The sequence below is a fragment of the Rhyacophila brunnea genome, unplaced genomic scaffold (assembly GCF_057557595.1).
Source record: "Rhyacophila brunnea isolate RB1 unplaced genomic scaffold, BYU_Rbru_1.0 scaffold_6, whole genome shotgun sequence".
NCBI classification, from domain to species: Eukaryota; Metazoa; Arthropoda; class Insecta; order Trichoptera; family Rhyacophilidae; genus Rhyacophila; species Rhyacophila brunnea.
The window spans coordinates 16,133,506-16,151,641 of NW_028233276.1; the positions used below are offsets into that span (position 1 = coordinate 16,133,506).

The following is an 18,136-nucleotide window of genomic DNA, read 5'->3' on the forward strand; positions in this document are numbered from 1 at the left end:
TAATCGAAATTTGTATGGCAATAACTATGCCGCATTGTGGAGTAGACAAATATATATTTTTATTATAAACTGAACATATTTTGTTTAATCTGAATTTTTGAGATGAAACTGAATATGTACATATATTACTGTCGACTGTAGGTTTATTGTAATATATTGATCACATGGTTTAAGTGTGTCATTATTCTTTTTGTTTGCCACTGCAATACGCAGACGAGCAGTTTTCGCCATTGCATCATAGTTTTAAACTGTGTAAATTATATCATTCAAGGATTATTACTTTGGTAGAGTTAACAATAAAGAAATATTACGGGTTTCCAGCTATTTGGCTGTAGAAAACAGCAATAAGTACGTAATATTAAGTTTGTAGTAGGTACATACATACTCAGGTATGCCAATCAACAGTTTTTAAGCATGTTCCAAGATACGTACCTACTAAAACATAATACTCACTCGTAACTGAGTGCAAGGATTTGTTTAATTGAGTGCCTCTAGCTAATCAGTTCTTATAATATGACCTTATACTTGATGTTATCAATGGAATGATTTGTATCACGTCAGCTTTTCGTCCACGGAGCTACTTAAAAAGGACTTGCAAAAGTAACAACTGAAGTTTTTATTACTAATCGGTAGCTTGCGTATCACCGTTAATGTATTTCAATGGGATCAATTGTTGAATATAAAAATTTGTAACAAAAGTGGAAAATTATATGCCTGTTAAATACACACTGCCAAAATATTCTAGGAATGATATCACGGAAAAGGTATAGAATGAAGTAGGAATTGTGTTTATTCATTAAAGTAACTCTGTTTGGACATTATGTAGGATGCTAGTAATTTTCTATTTTTATCTATTGCTAGCAGTACCTTTGCCAGTCTGCTGGTTATATTCCTTTCAATATATGGATGGATGAAATCAAACTCTTCAAGTCTCCTGTATCTTTCATACCTATTGATATCAAACCAAATACTCATCATGAGTGAAACACAAAAATCGCAGGGTTTTGAAACAAACAACAAATCATTTCATTTCTTAGCAAACACCTTTTATGATTCTTTCGAAAGATATGGGTATATAGTTTTGTGAATTCAATATTCAAAGGATATTCTATAACCCATTGCAAACAAAATATCAAAGGTTTGCATCAAAATATCGCTATAGAAATAGCTATGTATTTTGTTTTCTTATTAATTTTAAAATAAGATTGATAATACATTTAGGGACTATTAACTATTGGGTACAGAATCAAAATATTTCTCCTATTGGTATCGATGTTTGACAACGGTATAATGCGCATAATTTTTTTTCATTCATTTGATTGTAATAGTAAAACTCTGCTCCTGAAAGAGTAGGGATTCCAATGAATATTTATCTCAACATTAAATAATTACATGTCAAGTGTTTAATGTATTAAAATAATTATAAATATAAGCCGTGATGTTTGCAAAACAGCTGATGTCGTTTTGTATACAGTGATTTTAATCAATGAAGGGCAGCACAGTGTGCGAAACGTTAGTTACTGACCAATTTGTGACTTCAATCACCAAACGATCCAATCACAGTTGAGTGGCTCCGTAGGCGAAAGGCATTACTGCAACCATACCACAGTTAAAATGAGTTACAAGGAGAGAAATAAATCTGTGCACCTTATTTTTACTGTAGTATGCTTATATATAAAATATCTACATGTTCACTTAATAATTCATACAATAGTATAATAATATCTATTAAATTCGATGTATTATATTTTTAGTCGATAATAACAATATGATAATAAAGATATGCGGTTTATCCATGTTTGAATACTATTCTTTCATAAAGAGACAAGATCTTCTTGATTTCTATGAGAAAAGTATTCACACAAGGATAAGGCATTTTATTTTTATATTCTTTGTAATGCTGTGACAAAGCTGAAATAACCATCAACTAAAGCAACTGAATAATATGTGGAATTTAATACAAGTATTGTTGTACCATTGTAAAATGGAATTCCACCAAGTATAATTGATATCTCAATTAATTAATACTTCGTGTTCGAAATCAGTTAAATCCTGTAAAACCATATATAAAGGAAACGTCTACACTGTAAGTGCCTAAATAACCATAAATCAAAATACAACGCCATGTGATTTTATTAATATTTATGTCATTGATGTGTATTTTTCTCAGATCTTTTGCGTAGTATAGATAGATGATAGTCGGTCACAAATCTATGGCATATTTTGAAGTCCGTAAATGATCGTTTACATGAATGATTTTTTAGATTGGGTTTACGTTATTTGTTACGCAACAATCTGTTAGTATATTATATACTCATTTATAGTACAAACTATATGTATAAATAGATTTACATTTGGTTGTACATATTTAATTAGGATAGTTTTCGATTTTTTTTTAATGGATGTCATTATTCAATGAAATTGGCTAATTACGTATTTAAATTTGTGATAAACTGGAATTAATATCCTGTTTATTAATCGCGGAGAGAACTATCGGATCTTTGAAACCAACTCTTGCTTCTTTCCATCATAAGCGGTGTCGCCGTTATCTATGGGGAAAAATATAGCAGCGATCGAAATCATGTATATTTTAGTTTGTATCGATATTGACACCTACCTATTCATTAGTTTTGAAATATGCGTTAGTCAGAAAGGAAGTACTATTATGAGATAATGAACATAGAAAATAATTCGGTTCATATCTCCTACTACAGAATGGATCTAGATCTATTGTTAAAGAAACGGTAGGTTATTTAAATATGATATATTTCTTCAGTGGAAAATACTGAGATAATGGGATAACTATGCAGTCTATAAATAAATTTCTTAAAGAATTTTATTTGTTTCAAGTATTTTAATTAGGTTCGTACAATATAATTTCGAATCTGGGAATATTTTCAGAGTTAGCTCGTGTATGTTTTTAGTGGTTTTGATTTTTTACGTTCGCTTATAAATATATAATAAGGCTTTTGGTAATAGCGTTTGTTCTGGAACAAGATTTCTCCGCTCATATCAAAATATTTTATGAATTTCATTATTTTCTTTGAACATACATATTTGTATATACAGGATTGAAGGATAAAACTGATAAGAACGAATATCGTAATTCATTAACGAAAGTCTAATACAAAGTAACTCTAATTTTTAATCAATCAACAGGTCAAAACCTTTTCTTTATTTTTTAACAAAAGATATTTCTTAAACTGATGCTTGTAAATTTTATTTTGAATTTGTGAAATCAGTAGTTAAGCTTTTTTATATTAATTATTCTCTTCATATTAGGTTTAATTGATATAATATTACACATATAATTTGATTGTATGTAGCATTCATTATTCTAAATGAACTTTGTCATTATATTATTATTATTAATTATTATAATCATACTTACTTATAATATTATATAATTGCATTGTAAATTTGAAATAGCCTCTATGTAAAGTAGCCATTTAAAATAATAATATGTAATATGTAGCAAATCTTGTTGGAAAAAAAAAATTGATTGTGTCGCAAGGCACTTCAAACTATTTTTGACAAAAGAAAAAAGAATTGAATTATATATATTAAAAAAAAAAAACAGGCGGTCCCGGAGTTACCCAGTTACAAAAAAAAATATGAGAATTATATTCGGAAAAAAATAATATCCGAAAATCTGAATTGATAATTTCTCAAAAGTTTTTTTTAATTATTTCTCTATTTTGTTTTCTTCTATTCAATTTTATTATTTTTTGAATTGTGAAGAAAAAAAAAATGATTTGAGGTGACTAAAAAAAAATTACGGGACCGCCAAGCTTATTAAAAAAAAAAAATTCAATCGAATGGTTGGTTCGTGATCGTTGGTACAATCCCTTAAAAATGTCTTTTTCAAGACAAGTGTGATATGGAATCCGCATCAAGATATTCGTCAGCTCCCTTGGAAGGCCTGAATGTCTACATCTGCGGTGACCAAATGAAGACTTACTGCAATCTATATGTACCCATTTTTGGTTACAAGTCCCCTGAAGAAATAATCAATGATGCCTTGATTGATGGTAAGCAGATACTCAAGGTCAGTATTTCATATGTAGTAATTATACTAATCACATGCCCACGATGGTCGAGCGAGTTAAGGGTCAGCTTATAATGTGTGTCCCAGTTTCGAATCCTGGGTCTGACACATTGTTTTTCAATTTGTGTTTGGAGTCGTATGGATCGGACATGGTCGAAAGAAAAAATATGCATTAAATGAGGCAATTTAGAAACAGCTGCAAATGGTGCACATTCCATTACTACCGATGTACTCTCTTCCACTACAGCTTGGTTTATCAGAAATTGTAAATCTGCAGGAAGATGCAATACCGTATACCCTTTTCTAACACAGTTCAATAATTAAGATTAGAACATCCAATTTCCCGGGGATAAAACATTACCTGGTCAGCAGTTTTTTTATGAATAACTTAAATAATAGGTTAAATCTGAAATATTTTTGATATAAATACAATTATAATGGATTAAAAATATGCTAACATTCAGCAAGCACGTTTATTAGTTTAAATATATACCTATAGGTACATATTATGTTAGCACGGTAGAGGAAGGTCTTCGGTCTTGCAAACAAAGTAGAGAGCTATAATTGGGCACATCTGTAGAGTTTTACTCGTGGATAAAGCTGTCAGAGCTTCTCAAACTTCCTGATTTTACTCTAACTTTAATGAAGTATTGCTATTATTTTTTGGTTTTCTTGATTTTCAAACCAACGCGAGACGAATTGTTATGCAACCTGTCGATTGTCTCTTGAATGCCCTCGATTGAATTGTCGACGAAAACCAACATTTTGTGTAATACCACCTGTCCTGATCCAGATTTCCCTCTGATTAGCGACAGGCAAAACATCGAGAGGGTCAACAGCTTCAAATACCTGGGGGTACACATCACGGGAGATAGCATTTTGCAGACAGAGTTCGCTATCCGAATGGGAATGGCCGGAGCAACATTCAACTCGATGCAGAGTGTCTGGGACTCACGATTGTACTCGCTCAAAACCAACTGAGGGCCGGATACAGGCGAAGAAGAAATATTTTTTTACTGTTATTACATGATAGAAAGACTGCATTAGAAAAATAGATACAGTCGAGCTCGGTTATTACGATCACGGATAGCGAGATCTCGGATGTAACGAGGAAACATTCGTCAACATTTTAGTTTATGATTTTATCTATACAATTATTCACTTTTATAACGAGCTCCTTATCGGATATACAGAGCTAAAATATCATCAAAAATTTTCTTAAAACTGTTAATGTGTGGATCGTTTAAAAACATTTCGACAAGCAATAAAATCTGAGCAGACAGGATGCCGCCGGGTTCGGATTACGTTGATGACACTAGTTAAGTGTCTAAGCACCTACCTAATTGGTGTTTTTGCCGGAGAAGAGGCAAGATTGAAAAAGTATCCACGCATATGGTTGAAAAAAAAATCCAAGGTTTGTGATGTAAGTAGGTATCTCTCGGTAGTCGGTAGGTATCGAGATCTTGCTATATCCGTGATCGTAATAACCGAGCTCGACTGTAAATCCATCACTCGTTTTTGATATAACATGTCTATTTTGAAATACTGATAATATGTCACATTTCCGTATTTGTGGTAAATGACCTATTTGTAATTCAAAAGTAAGCATTTGTTTTTTTTACATTGTATTTTATTTTCAAATTTGAACAATATGGCAACTTAATTTATTGATAAACCTTTATTTCATTTATTGCAATAAGTATACATAAATAAAATTTGATATATTGGCATTTATTTGAATCGGTTTCTGAAAATCATTTTTAAACAATTTTCTTATACTTACCTTTTAAAATTTATAACTTTTATATTCTCAACAAACTAAAATTTAAAAACATTCCTGATTTACCACAGAATACCAATCTTACAAAGAGCTGCCCTGAGAATTGATGTTTTTAGACTTATCAACATATTCACGCCATACACGGATATTTTTATTTGCTTTCATTTTTATAAATCTTGTTTGTCTCATCACTAGTAGCTTTTTTATAAATCAGGTTTGAGATATTAAAAATTCCACTCTCCAGTCACAAGAACAGCTCTCAACAGTGCTAAAAATTCATTTTGCAGTTTTTTGGACATATTGATAGGATAATCTGGCGGTTTTTGGTAGCCTCCTGGGAAGATGTAGCAGAGAAGTAGCGTCGGCACACTGGAGCGACCAAGTAAAGGAATATACTGGGGGCAATCTTTCACTCTGCCCTGAGAGAAGCAAACGACCGCGAGGGGTGGAGAGTCTTAGTTGTGAGTCATGTGGGAACGGCCAAGTAGAGAAGAAGAATAAAAATTGATAAGTATTTTTACATTATTTATCTTCTCTTAAACACCCTATTGTTAAAATTAATAGTTGAGTTTGGCCCATGAGTATGAAAAGGTTGCAGTCCCTGGTATATATCATTATAGATTCTGTCAAATTACACATCGAGTGTGTACAATATTTTTCCTAGATTTCGACCATGTATGTAGATTTTTGGAAATAGACACCTCATAATATGTGATTTGATCAATGCATAATGTGGTCCAGTTATAATCAGCTATGTATATAGGAAATTATTTTGTAGATAAAGCAAGAGACAGAGTGGAGAAGTCTGCTTGAGCCCGATGTTCACCACACCCTTGGTTGAAGTCCCAGAAAAGAAGAAGATGCCAAGACTGAGACAATAATATTAAAAAAACAGATTATTAGATAAATAAATAAAACACTCAAATGATTTAAAAATTTATTTAAACTTATCTAAAAATATATTATTAAACACTCTAAAAATCATTTATCTCAATTAAAAACAAAGGTAAATAAAAGTGGAAATAAATGCAAACCACAATCACAAAATGGCAAACATCAATATTAAACATTTGTCAAGTTAAGATTATAAATACAAAATAATTATAAGCATAATGTTTACTGGATGTAATATGGACAGTACTGTATTTGCTGATACAATTAAAATATTTGTTATATCAGAGTTAAATTATCTTGACAAATTGATGCATTTTAAAGATTATGGTCTTTATTTGAAAATGCATATTAATATTAAATGCTTTTATTTATGGAAGGTTAGGTTACATTAAAAATATTTCTATATTCAAATGATATTAACACCATGTCAGCATTAAAAAGCAATGATACTTGACAATATTATTTTGTATTCATAAGATATTATAAAACTACTTCTAACATTTATAAAATAATTCATCTATTAAAAAGATACATATTTGTTGAGCGAAATGTGTCATTGTAAGATTAATAAACCACTATTAAAATTTATTTAATAAATTTACCCCAATATATAGAAATAAAATTAGCAAACTAATATGTACGTATATTTAGGTTATTTTGGAAGATAAATACTACAGCTTTTTGTAATACTATTCTAAATAGTGAAAGGAAACCACTGTTATATAGTTTTTTTAGTCTTTGGCCTTTTATATGAGGCAATGAACAATTATTGACTGATCACAGTGGCCAATGGTGGAACTACAAATTCCATTGCTTCATAGTACATACTGTGTGTCACCTGGAATATAGAAGCTGTACTATACAACATTAAATCTGGACACCAAAGGTATAAATTGTACTGTTTGACTTTAGAAGCAAACATTTTCAGTACAGGCAAAAAAGATAATCCTGTTGTTTTTTTCTTCACCATTTGTTTATCTATAAAAGAATATTTTAGATTTTTTTAGTCTGGTATAATATTATTCTCTTCCAATACAATTTTTTTAATGGTAAACTATTCATGCTTAATTTATGTACAAACTATTTAAAAAATGTGTAGGTATCGGCAGTTGAGTAATCAGGTAGTTTGATACACCTAAATCTCATTAAAATGCAAGTTTTATTCTTTATGAACATAATCTTTGTCATGTAGATGCTTGATTTAAAATTTGTTGGTACATGCGGCGCGGCACCAACAGTAAAAATAAGGCACAATGCACACTGAAACTTAAATCCAATATAGTCATGATCAGAACTGCCAAGAATGTTGTATTCTCTCATATACAGATGTGACTACGTTTCAACAAATGTTAAAAACTCAACTGTGAAAATGGATGTCATTGTACATCGACGTCATTTCATTATGATTGCCGCCATTATTTCTCCCATAGCCGCAAGTCTTGTGATCCAGCACTGACAGGTCTCCGCGGTAATCATTTGGATTAGTTTTAAGTGACTGGTGCACAGTGAATAATAATATGTGTGGTAACGGCTATTTTTTGAACTACACAACCTAAGCAACATTCATGATGTGCATTTCCAACCATGTTGCATCAACACTGTGTGCGACGGTGCATGAACACACTATGTTTTTATCGAGATGAGTTTGTTCATGTAGCCCACCAAAGGCGAGGCGAGTCAAACTGGCAGTCTAAAAATTAAATCTATTAGATACTTACTAGGTGTATTTTAATATATAGAGGTCATTATTTGATCAGTCATGAAAAGATGTGTGCGAGTAATAACTAATATTATATTTATACACTATTTAGCCTCTAAAGCCATTGCGCAAAGAATGACAGGTATTCTTGACCTATCTGAAAACAATCTTTTACCTTTGGGATCCAGAATTTTTCATCCAGTGAGATTTTTAATTTATCCAATCTAACAACATTAAACATTCACAAAGGCAAGGCAAAGAGAGCTGAATGATTTTCATTGATAATAGGATGTCCAATCATTATATATTATATTATTTAATGACCTATCAGTGATTCCCAACCAGGTTCCACGACCCCAAGTCAAGGCTACCAGGAGAAAAGCTTTATTAAACTTTATTAAAAACAATTGATTCAACACAAAATCATTGCAGACTATGAACTATGTTTGCAACCAGTTAGCAATATCTACTTGATTGAAAGAGACAATACATACTTTTATAATATTTTATTCAATCATAATTATTGTAAGTATATTAAACTGATTTTCATATCTATTTTGTAAATTACACTTGTTAGTCTAATGTGTGTTAGCCAGATATGGTTTTCCTAGCCTAGTCCAGGCCAAGAACATCTGTATGTGAACATGTTTTCATTTCAATCAATGTTCATTTGTTCATGTACATCTGAATTCATCTCAATCTGGACTATACATAAGAATTTACAAAATGTTTTAAGGCTTCCTTGTTTAGGATTGGGAGGTTGGGAATCACCGCGATTATACAGTAAAAATACATTGTAGGTTTATTAATGTCATGAAAACAAATCACTAAATAACAGTAAATTAAACTGTTACGTTTTAATCACTTGAGATTTCTTTTAAATCATACATTACATATAAATATGAACTATGTTGTGTAAATAATATTTTTTTTTTAAATTATTTCAATGGTGTATTATAGGTGAAGATGTCAAGAGTGGAAGACATGTTAATATTGATTTAGTTGTGATAGTACAAATAGACAATGTTATAAGATGCGATATTGGTGATTTTTATTTTCGATTTCTAGTACCCTGCACGACTATATCATGTAAATAATACAATTCATTAAAAATGGCAGTGTGTCACACTACATGTTACAATAGTATAGAAAAACTGTTGTAAATTAGTATAAAGGTAATTATTATTTAAAACGCTTGAACCTCATACTTAGAAACTATAAACGCTTCTTGATATTAGGGTTTCATTACAATCATGACTCTGTGTAGACCAGTGGTTCTCATGTGCGGGGGCCACCAGAGGATTTTGCTGCGGCCACCAGCGCTTTACAGAATAATATTTCAAAAATTTATTTATAAAATTATGAAATTGGTTGAACACAAATGACTTGGTCTTAAATTTCTTTCCACGCTCAAATGATCCATAATGTGTTTTTGTGATGACATCATATGTGAAATTGTCCGTTTCAATGTCCGAAGTCAATTCAAAGAATTGACAACAAATTGCTTTATTAATATTGTCAATTTTTCCTACGACTGTATACTGTGAAAGATCATTCAGTGTAATGCACTTCTTAAAAAATAAATATCGCAGCCAGTCAACAGATGTAAACTTAGAAGCAGCCATGCGGCTCGGCATTGAAAAAAAGGAATTTCCATTTGCATTATTTTTAAAAAAATGTTCAAATGTCTTTTATTAAATGGACTTGTCTACAAATAAATTGATCCATTTTTTTATAAAATAAAATTTAGCTTTAATTTTTTCGATCACAAAAGTGAAATTTGGTGCGGCCACCAGATGTTTTCATAAAACTGTCAATGTCAATTGTGCGGCCACAGTTAAATTTCACGTGAGAACCACTGGTGTAGACCCATATGCTCGGCATAGGAATGAACACAGCAATTTACTTACTTCAATAATAAGTTTTTCACAATTGTGGAGCTGAGGGTTAGAGTTCAAGTACATAGGTAATCAAGTCAAGAAAATCGACTTCCGAGAAAAATTATTAATATTTCATTATGTTTATTAGTGTTTGAAGGGGTTATCAAGCAAAAACAGTCAAATTAGATTGCGTTGCTATGAAAATAATTACACTGTAACATAACGTAATTTAATGTTAGGGATGAAATACTTTTCATACATAGCAGTTATTTGTTTGTACTCTTTTTAATTATGCATAAATAGATAATGCTCCGTGCAATTGTTTTACTTCCAAGTCACTTGTACATTTTTAATCGTCAGTCCCTCAATTGCTGCGTATGGTTAACTATTCAAAACCAATTGAAGGCTACACGGCAAAAGCAGGCTCATTATATTTTTTTCATTTTTGAGATTTAAATGCCAATTTGTTCAACAAATGAAGTGTTCAAGAATGGTATCATTAAAACTACCAAAATCGATTTCATTGCTTCATTAATAAAAGGATAAGAAAGTGTGGGCAAGGCAATAATCAGCTTATTGTGTATAAAACTGCACAAAAACTTAGGATATGTTTTATTACCTTGTTTCACTTTTATTATATTTCAAAATAAATGAGAAATCAGTATATAAATTCTTTTACTTAACTCATTTAGTGCTGACAACGCGACTGACGCGTTTGCATTAGTTGGCCATTAGATATAATTAACATGATATTTAAATATGTGGTAATCAATTAGTAATTATCTGGTCAGCAGTGAATGCGATTTTCCAACCAATAATGATTTCATTCTTTTCGCTCTCCTGCACAATTATCATTTTGTCGATGAGCCTGTTTTTGCCGTTAAAAATCAACTGGATTACAATATTATTATTGCAACTAGTATGTACTAGTTTTTTTTTTAAATTCTCTTATGTCGTGTCTACAGTTGGATAAATCTTGCGTGGTCATATTTCATTAAATATAGGTACTGCCAATTGTATTAATCCAATATTTAGCATTGTTCCATAGACTACAAAAAACCAGTTAATCTAGTACAAGAATTCGTTATTGATAAAAACATACTGATTGTTTTTTCATAAACAATTTCAAATTGAAACTCATGTGCATTTCTGATCAGTATGATTAAGTCGAAGGAAAAATAACAACTATATAATGAAAACAATAGAACACAATAATAATAATATGTTGATTCAAAAATAGGCTAGGGTAGGTATAAAAAATTCTAATGTTTTTTTTTTATTAATTTTACGACCTATTGTCCAAATAAGAATAGTACAAAATTATTTTATAAGTTACGTATGTATTATTTTAAAAACTTGGCATTTGGGAATATCCCTGGTTTAGCCAATGTTTTTGTTATATAAAAGTCTTTTTTGCTTGTCTTAAATTAAAGAATAATATAATTATTTATAAGCTTACAACTAGATGTTTATATATACCTATAATGTTTCAATAGTTGGTAGGTGTTTGCAGGTAATACTTTAGCGAATGGCATTAATTATTTATATGAAGATGTAACATCTTGAATATCGGCAGAATCTCTTGAGATAACAACAGTGTTGTTACCATACTAACACTTTACCTACAACTTTCACCACTATGGTATCCTGTCACAGCCAAACACAAAGCACCGGGGCCATCAATGGGGCATCTTTAGATATATTGTGCCATAGGTATAGAGTATATTCCAAAGTAATAGCAAATTAAATGGGTGTACTAAAACTGTCATTCCATTCATGAATAGGCTTGTGTTTTGAAATCTTTGATTTTCATTATGTTATATTGCAGTAATAATGGTGTGATTTTACTTATGCGATTATCGTAACCGAATTGAATGTGTACATTCAAACGACAGTGATTTTACTTTTGAACGAATGCATATACACCTGCATAACAATCATTGCATCAGCAAAAACACCAATTAGATAAACCAGATAGATAGATGTTTTAAATCTGATTGAAATTTATTGGGTGGTTCAAAAGTTATATAATTTTTAATTTTGCAATCGACATTTGCCAATTTTTATACAATATTACTGGCATGTGGAATTTTTGCGGTAGGTAAAGTGTTATAACAATTCAAATGATTTGTTGGAATCGGATGTGTTTGCCACATACCCTTTTATGCTCGGCAAGATTGATTACCTATTACCTACAGTACGATAATCATTCAACAATTAATCACGACCTTAGAAAATATATTATATTACGATTATTATGTATGTCATAAATTTTACTAATACGATTGCTGTTCTAGTGATTGATTTAGAATATTTTTACTTCTGTGTAGATTAGGTATATGAAACCATGAGATCAATTTCAGAATTCTTGAGGTGGCAAGAAGCACTTTTGAAAAATGACAAATCTAAACACTCTGTAGCATCAAATCAAAACCTGGAATTTAAAGAGAAATATTTCCACAATAGAAAGTATCATCTATTCCAGCTCATAATTTAGGGAATGGTAGAGGGCAGAAGACGCGTAGACAGAAGGAGATTCTCTTGGCTACGCAACTTCCGGAGTGGTTTAATAACCAAGGCGGCAATCTGACACGACTTGCCCAGGCTATGGGAAATGTACTGCAATTTGGATGCCGAACTTTGATAGAAAATGGAACCAAATGGATTTATGTACGTATAAAGATATAGCAAGTTTGTGGTTTTGTTTCAAATGTATTTTTTCAAAATAGGAGATTCATTCTTAATGCCATGTATGTGTAAAATATGTCTTACCCAATGAAATCTTTTAAAGCAATATTTTTGATGTAAAAATAAAATTTTGCCTAATTTTATTAATCGGGTTCTATAAGAATTTGATTTATCTCGATGGTCCATTTAGAAGCTTTGAAAAACATATTCATGATGCAGAAAGCACGCATGTATAAGTAGGAGTGTCCAAACATGTGAAAATATGTGATGGCTACCATCAAATAATGATACCGATATATTGTGATCACTGGCCATTTCTGTAATGAGAAATATAACATAGGTGGAGGTCATGGAAAAGATTGTCCAGGAATTTGGCTCAATATCACAATGAAATTTTGCAAATGGCTGACGATGGGAGACACTGATTTTATCAGCAATATTGGACGTTTTATGAACTGTGACTACATCGAAAGAATAACAATAATTAAATAAACACGTTACGATTCTCAATTTCCCAACTTCTCTCTAAGCCATTCCTCGGTTAGCTCTTCGATTTCTCGAATTTCGTAACTGCGGGTGAGATCGGCCTCTCGCTGCAGTGCGAGTTTTGTCCCGGCATACATCATCTGCAGCTCCATCTGACTGTCCCGGGGCGTGTAGAAGATGAAGCACATCGGGAATGATATTCTGCCATCGCTATGCTCCATTCTATAGCTGTAAAATAATTGTCAAACCATTGTATCGTATTCAGACGACTATTAGTAATTCTTTTATCTGGTAGAGCTGTGACATATTATGCTCCAAATATTTAGCAATGCCGAAACACAAACCTATTATTTTCCAAATTACCTAATTACTGTATATGCCTATAGTGGTCTCGCAGTAGTATGTTGGCTTATAATTTTGTGGGTCCTGGGTTTGGCAATTTCACATGTTATTTTTCAATGTGTGTTTGGACTCGGAGCGAGGACCTAATAAGTTGAGCAAGTGGCCAACATCCACTTCTCGTAAAAACAAAAGATCTGTTAATACAACCTCCACTCGTGGAGGGTCATAATTATGATTCTCTTATGATTGACCATGGCGATGTGTATTGTATAAAAAAAAATAGTTTGAATAACATATTATCTTAGGTTCGTCTGTAGGATAGTCGTCTTCATATCATAATCAGAACTACAATAATTATTAGGTTCGTCAGTGTCCGTTTTTGTTATCATGTAGGCAGGTCATGCATTGTTTATAGGCGGCAAATGTAGGAACGAAGGAGAATATTACAATTTTTGAGAACAGTGGCGGTTTTCCATGAAGCAGACGGTGCGGTCGATTTGTTAGGATGTGTCAACATTGGCTGCTAATGACAGTTTATCGCACAATTTTCACAAGGGGGCCTCCAAACCGGTCAGCGCCTCAGACCTTCTCGTATGTATCGGTAATTTTTTTAAAGATTTTTTTTGCACACGTCTATTTAAGATAGGTAAATTAAATAAATAGGTAGGTAAGCACCTACCTAAAAAGTCTGCATAGAATTAATGCTGCTAAGTTTACTTTAGGGGCGGTACTTTGCCTACGGACGTCACTGACCACTACAGATCGCAATCCCAGATTAACAATGTACCTATTCTTTATCGGTTTGTATTAAAAATGACTCATGGCGAGTAGGTATGTAAGTAATAATCGAATGTCTATTTTTATCTGATGGAAAACGATTTTGTGCATATTATAAGATACCTGTATACGATGAAGCGCGGTTGGTGACTGGGTAGAGATTCTTGAAGATCATCCAGAGAAATATCGTTTATTTCCTCGTCAACGAAGATTAGATGCTTTTCACGGTCCACCTTCAAAATGAGCGCCGAATTTTTGTCATGTTTCCTGAATCGGAACTTTTTTAGCGCGTCTTTCACATCGTCTTCGATGTCACACACTTTCACGTTGGCTGAAGACATGTTTAGAAGTTTATTTATTTAACAGTTAGTGTGTACTGAGACCAAGATGTCTGCTGTTGTATGAGTATTTTAATTGTCCCGGTAACCAATGATGCATATAAACGAAATTGTTGATGACAGATCTGAAATGACGTTTTATAAAGTTGCCATTAACATAAAATCATTTAATAATCATTGTCAATATTTTAGAAAACATTTTTCCATGTATTTACAATACTTAAAGTTGCAATATTTTTTGAAGTATGCTTATATTTATATAAATCAGTGAAAATACCTACTATTTAATAAATTCGGTATTTTTTATTTTGATATTGCAATAATATGCTATTTTGTACTGGCAATCATTTTTACAATCTGTCAAGTTTACCAGCCAATGAGCCAATAAAATTAGCACAACCACTGACGTTTCAAGATACCCTTTTTACAGGTTAATATTGTATTAAAATCGATAAAATACAGCTATTTCGCGAATAGTTTCGTACTGCCTAATCAAAATAATTGATGTTTACTTATAAATTTGAGGTTTCTTTTATTTTATAGTTATAATGCAACCGAATCACGTAAGCAATGATCCTCGACGTCCAGATAGACAACAGAGGTTTAAACCACCTCCTGCGTCCTCATTGCCTTCCGAAGACTTGACCACCGATTACATGAACATTTTAGGTATGCATAGCATTCATAAAACATACTTATTTGTATACAATATTGACAATAAAGAAATAACCTCGATTGCTCTTTTTTAGGAATGATTTTCTCAATGTGTGGTCTGATGATGAGATTAAAGTGGTGCGCATGGACTGCGCTGTACTGCTCCTGTATCAGCTTTGCCAACTCTAGATTATCTGATGATGCTAAACAGGTAAATAAATGTAGAATTCCCGAAAGTTTCTATAACCACTAATAATACTATTTATCATACATGAAGTCAGCTTAACCAAAGGCATAGCCTTCTCTAGTGAACAGAGCGTAAATGTATAAAAGTGGAATTGAAAAAGACGACTCATGAACTAAAGTTTAAATTAGTTAGGTACATACTTGTTTCTCCTAGTCCACTTAGCCGGCTGGCACATCTAAACTCGCCTCGTCTGAGAAACAGCCATAAATCAAACCTTGTACGAATGTCGCATTCATGTTGCATACCTGGTTGCGCATATATTATGAGCCTAACGACAGTGACAATAGTAACCTCTCGAAACGTCGAAAGTCATCAAAAAAATGAAACGTCATTGCACAAAAATGTCATCAGACACCAAAACAGCGATTATTATGTATTGAGCGCAGAAATCTTCTGAAGTGGTCCCTCTTTGTATAATCATATGTGCACGTATATATTTCAATATCTTGGATAAAGCAAATATTGGTATGCTTGTTCGTCATTTTATATGAGATACGGCATTTGAATTAAAGTCATTGACTTGCGCATGCGTAACTGCAACACGGACAGTGAGCGACCTGCAGAGCGAGTCACATGAAATTTGTTGCTAAAACTAAAATATCACATTCTACCAATGAGCGGTAACCATTTGGTAACGTGTATTTTGTGAATAACAACTACGTCACATCAATGTATTCGAGATGTTGCAAACGAGACGAGTTTAGATGTGCGACCTGGTTTACACATGTCATCCATCTGAACTTGTGAATAAATATTTTAAAAAGTAGCTTATATAGTGTAGTCTCCAATAAATTGTCATTGGTTAGCAACTAAGTGCGATTTATGTAGCATTTACAATAACCATATACATACGATGAACGTGGCGTGGATATGATGTTGGTATATAAGTCTTACCAATTTGAGAAATAGCATTGAGGTCTAGAGGAAAATAGTATGAAGTGTTCTAATGTACAGTAGCACATTGATGACACACATTTTTTGCACAGGGTATCTTTTAGCCGTGTGGCAACACCAAAAACACTGCTCATGTCCCATATCGGCATTTTATCGCCATAAATTCAAGTAGACCTATTTGTTTCTACTTACATACCTTCAATCACTGCATAACTTCCCGCCTCTATTAAATTTAAATTATTTGAGTGATTTCACTGATGTAAGTTTATATTGGGGAAATAAACGTTGTAAATCTAAAGCCTGTGTGCCTCGATTCGATAACCTTATCTCTCATAACATATCGTAATATATTACATAGTATTTTTAACAGTCTCCCCTTTTCTTTTAATAGAAATAATCTATTGTTAATACATTATTTTATTTTCAGATCTTGAGTTCGTTCATGCTATCGATTTCTGCTGTCGTCATGTCATATCTTCAAAACCCTCAGCCGATGATATCACCATGGGGTGCCAGCGGTTAATTGCTGTTTATTTGTATAAAGTGAATTGAGAAATCGAAGAGTGTTATCATAATATTATTTATTTCAAAATTGAATTCCCATCCATGTTTGCTCGTACTTTGTTTTATTCACATTAGATTTATCTTCATGGAGTTGTTAGCATAATAATTAATAGGTCAGTGTATCTAACTACCAATCGATAAGAGGTATAAACTAATTGACCATAGTTTTGTGAATATTTTATTAATGCAATCATATTATATGGATGTAATATTATACGGAAATATAATCGAACTTATGAATGTAATATGAAACAAGTCTCATGTATCCAATAATATATTTTTGTTAAATTTGGTATGTAAAAATCTAAGTAAATCAGAAATGGATAATTACATGTTTTTTGTACCTGCGTAATTAATTGTAGTTCGTATAACTTTGCCATAAACATCTATTATCACTAATTGAACACCCAATTATTCAATATTGCGGCAACATTAATTCGTCGGTCCCTATTAAAAAAGTCAGATCTGCAAAATGCTATTTTTCAGTACGAGCAATCAAAGATGTTTCATCAATTATCCTTTGTGACCTATTGCTTGCCATAATGAATAAAAATATGGGTTATAGAAACTTTTCTAAATGTTTATAAAAACATCCATCTGTCCGGTGAACATAGCAGCAACTGTCAGATCCAACGCATCTTGCTCACCCACGCCCAGCCAACAATGTCGGTTGGTAAGAACCGACATTGTTATTCGGACACTTTGTAGATCCGTCATTTTTAACTTGAGTATCTCGAAATTTTTCAAACAAACAAAAAAAACTGTGATTGTGGTATAAATGTTTAAAGTGTTTAAATAACTTTTACGTAATAATCCGAAAATGACAAAATTTCAGATCCGACTTT

At 32.0% G+C, this 18,136-nt stretch overlaps 2 protein-coding genes across 2 annotated transcripts; one reads left to right on the forward strand and one right to left on the reverse strand.

Moving 5' to 3' along the window:
* Positions 1 to 10,748: 10,748 nt before the first annotated feature.
* Positions 10,749 to 15,015, reverse strand: GMF (Glia maturation factor). The gene is made up of 2 exons (XM_085956254.1): positions 14,718 to 15,015; positions 10,749 to 13,703 (listed from the first exon to the last, which is right to left on the reverse strand). The coding sequence occupies exons 1-2, from the start codon at positions 14,933 to 14,935 to the stop codon at positions 13,496 to 13,498; spliced, it is 426 nt and encodes a 141-aa protein (XP_085812380.1). The 5' UTR covers positions 14,936 to 15,015; the 3' UTR covers positions 10,749 to 13,495.
* Positions 15,016 to 15,303: 288 nt separating this feature from the next.
* LOC147065281 (protein Asterix) lies at positions 15,304 to 17,643 on the forward strand. The gene is made up of 4 exons (XM_085956253.1): positions 15,304 to 15,362; positions 15,476 to 15,601; positions 15,682 to 15,797; positions 17,155 to 17,643. Exons 2-4 carry the CDS (start codon positions 15,481 to 15,483, stop codon positions 17,248 to 17,250), a joined length of 333 nt encoding a protein of 110 aa, XP_085812379.1. The 5' UTR covers positions 15,304 to 15,362; positions 15,476 to 15,480; the 3' UTR covers positions 17,251 to 17,643.
* Positions 17,644 to 18,136: the final 493 nt, after the last annotated feature.

Bases quoted from the DNA above. Each gene is read 5' to 3' on its own strand.
- GMF (XM_085956254.1), bottom strand. From the start codon at position 14,935: ATGTCTTCAGCCAACGTGAAAGTGTGTGACATCGAAGACGATGTGAAA. The intron at 13,704-14,717 runs GTATCTTATAAT...ATTATTTTACAG, and splicing joins CCGCGCTTCATCGTATACAG to CTATAGAATGGAGCATAGCG.
- LOC147065281 (XM_085956253.1), top strand. From the start codon at position 15,481: ATGCAACCGAATCACGTAAGCAATGATCCTCGACGTCCAGATAGACAA. The intron at 15,602-15,681 runs GTATGCATAGCA...GCTCTTTTTTAG, and splicing joins CGATTACATGAACATTTTAG to GAATGATTTTCTCAATGTGT. The intron at 15,798-17,154 runs GTAAATAAATGT...TTTTATTTTCAG, and splicing joins TATCTGATGATGCTAAACAG to ATCTTGAGTTCGTTCATGCT.